Source organism: Sinocyclocheilus rhinocerous, unplaced genomic scaffold (assembly GCF_001515625.1).
Source record: "Sinocyclocheilus rhinocerous isolate Xijiao unplaced genomic scaffold, SAMN03320098_v1.1 scaffold528, whole genome shotgun sequence".
Classification (NCBI taxonomy): domain Eukaryota; kingdom Metazoa; phylum Chordata; class Actinopteri; order Cypriniformes; family Cyprinidae; genus Sinocyclocheilus; species Sinocyclocheilus rhinocerous.
Genome location: NW_015634004.1, coordinates 646,906 through 649,507, shown reverse-complemented (window position 1 = coordinate 649,507; position 2,602 = coordinate 646,906). Strand labels below are relative to the sequence as shown.

Sequence of the window (2,602 nt, the reverse complement as noted above, 5' to 3'; positions counted from 1 at the left end):
AAAAAACACTTTATTTTCCACATACTGTACATTATTGTTTCTCCTCTTTCTGAAACGCGTCAATTTTTACAAAGCTCATTGTTTTGAAAAGCGAGGTGTGCTCTGATTGGCCAGCTATCCAGTGCGTTGTGATTGGCCGAATACCTCAAGTGTGTGACGGAAATGTTACGCCCCTTACCATATTTGGAAACACACAGTGTCTCCATGACATGCAGCGGCGGCAACAATACTACAGCGAGAATAAAAGTTACGCCTTCTTTCTTTGCGTAAACATTTGTGTGGTGTTATGCAAATCTTCCAACACAGTGAAGTTGATATGTGGGGGCGTGTTTAAACAAGGCGTTTTAGGAGGGCGTGGACGAGTCATAACTTTTATAAAGAATATCTCTTTGGGTTTGAGACTTTAGTCTTTGCAACTTTACTGATCTTATATATGTACGAACAGCTTGTAACACTCCAAAGACAAAGGAAAACTTGAAATTGCATCATATGACCCCTTTAATGGAGTGCTACTGTATTTGCATGACGCATTGAGTTGCTCTCTACAGAGTGTTCCAAATTAGTTACTAATGAGGGTTCCTTTCAGTATACAGCAATGCAGCTCAATTGGTTTGGGAACAGTGCTTTGGTTTTGGAGGATACTGGCTGTAAAAGCCATAAGTAGTATTGCAAAAGCTTATTGTTTGGAAATATAAACCAACCTGGAGTGCAAATATGGCTGCATCCACCATTGAATTGTTCGCAGGGACTGCTGCACTGCTGCTGTTTACTGTTGGAGAGTACGTGGATGTCCATGGGCCGTGATGGAAGGTTCTGTAGCATCACCCCCTGATCGGAGCCGTCATGCTTGTTTGCACGGTAGATGCTGCGTGTGTTCCAGTCCGTCCAATAGATATGCTGACCATACACTGTCATTGCAAACGGGTAGATGGCGGTGCTTACGATGACCTCACGGTTAGCACCGGTGAGTGAGCATCTCTCGATCTTCTGTCTGCATAGAGAGAACAGTAAACCTTTTCTTATCATTATGTAGCACAGATATGTCAAATATTTAATATAAATGTATATATTAGCTATATTTGAAATGTATTACACACACTATACATATATATTATATATACAGTGGTGTGTAAAAACAATCCCGTTTTTTTTTTTGTATTTTTTTTTTGTAACACTTGAATGATTTAGATCATCAAACAAATTTTAATATTACACAAAGATAACCCAAGTAAATACAAAATGCAGTTTTGAAATAATGATTTCATTTATTAAGGGAAAAAAGCTGTTTAAACCTGCCTGGCACTATGTGAAAAGTAATTGCCCCCTAAATTCAATAACTGGTTGTGCCACCAGTCGTCCAGGTCCTGAAGCTGCAAAGCAGCCCCAGGCCATCACACTACCTCCACCATGTTTAACTGTTGGTATGATGTTCTTTTTATGAAACGTTGTGTTGGTTTTACGCCAGATGTAACGGGACACACACCTTCCAAAAAGTTCAACTTTTGTCTCATCAGTCCACAGAATATTTGTCCAAAAGTCTTGGGGCCAATCAAGATATTTTTTGGCAAATGTGAGACGAGCCTTTGTGTTCTTTTTGGTCAGCAACGGCTTTTGCCTTGGAACTCTCCCATGGAAGCCGTTTTTGCCCAGTCTCTTTCTTATTGTTGAATCATGAACACTGACCTTAATTGAGGCAAGTGAGGCCTGCAGTTCTTTAGATGTTGTTCTGGGTTCTTTTATGACCTCCTGGATGAGTCGTTGTTGCGCTCTTGGAGTAATTTTGGTAGGCCGGCCACTCCTGGGAAGGTTCACCACTGTTCCAAGCTTTCTCCATTTGTGGATAATGGCTCTGACCGTGGTTCGCTGGAGCCCCAAAGCCTTAGAAATGGCTTCATAACCCTTTCCAGACCGATACATGTCAACTATTTTGTTTCTCATCTGTTCTTGAATTTCTTTAGATCGCGGCATGATGTGTTGCTCTTTAAGCATGCTTCACTTTGTCAGACAGGTTCTATTTAAGTGATTTCTTGATTCAACAGTTCTGGCTGTAATCAGGCCTGTGTGTGGCTGGTGAAATTTTAACTCAGCTTTCTAAAATAATGTGGTTAATCACAGTTCTTTCATGATTTAAAGGCACAATATGTAATTTTCGCCGCTAGAGGGCGCGGATTCAAAACAAACAAATAGACAAAGGCGTAGTTTGATGACGCCGTGACTGAGTGTGGAATCATGGGAGTTGCCATATTGGCCCGAATATAAGACGACCCCCCTTTTTCCAGATGTACCTTTTGGAAAAAGGATTTTTAAAAACGCTTATTTCTCTGGATTTAAACATTCTTCGAAACATTTGGGATAATGTAAGTACACAAGTCAGCAAAATATATAACACTGTTCTAGTGGTTTTTGGATATTTTAATAAAAAAATCTTACATATTGTGCCTTTAACAGGAGGGGGCAATTAGTTTTTCACATAGGGCCAGATAAGTTTGGACAGCTTTTTTCCTGTAATAAATGAAATCATCATTTAAAAACTGCATTTTGTATTTACTTGCATTATCTTTGTGTAATATTAAAATTTGTTTGATGATCTGAATCTTTTAAG

The 2,602-nt window shown here is 39.5% G+C and overlaps 1 protein-coding gene across 1 annotated transcript in view; it reads right to left on the bottom strand.

Annotated features, from left to right (window-relative positions):
* The window catches only part of LOC107744833 (low-density lipoprotein receptor-related protein 2-like), a 133,525-nt gene that overhangs the window by 49,397 nt on the left and 81,526 nt on the right, over window positions 1–2,602 (bottom strand). Inside the window, exon 41 of the mRNA XM_016558655.1 lies at window positions 702–991. Within this exon, the coding sequence (XP_016414141.1) occupies window positions 702–991 (290 nt within the window). The remainder of the gene's footprint in view (window positions 1–701; window positions 992–2,602) is intronic.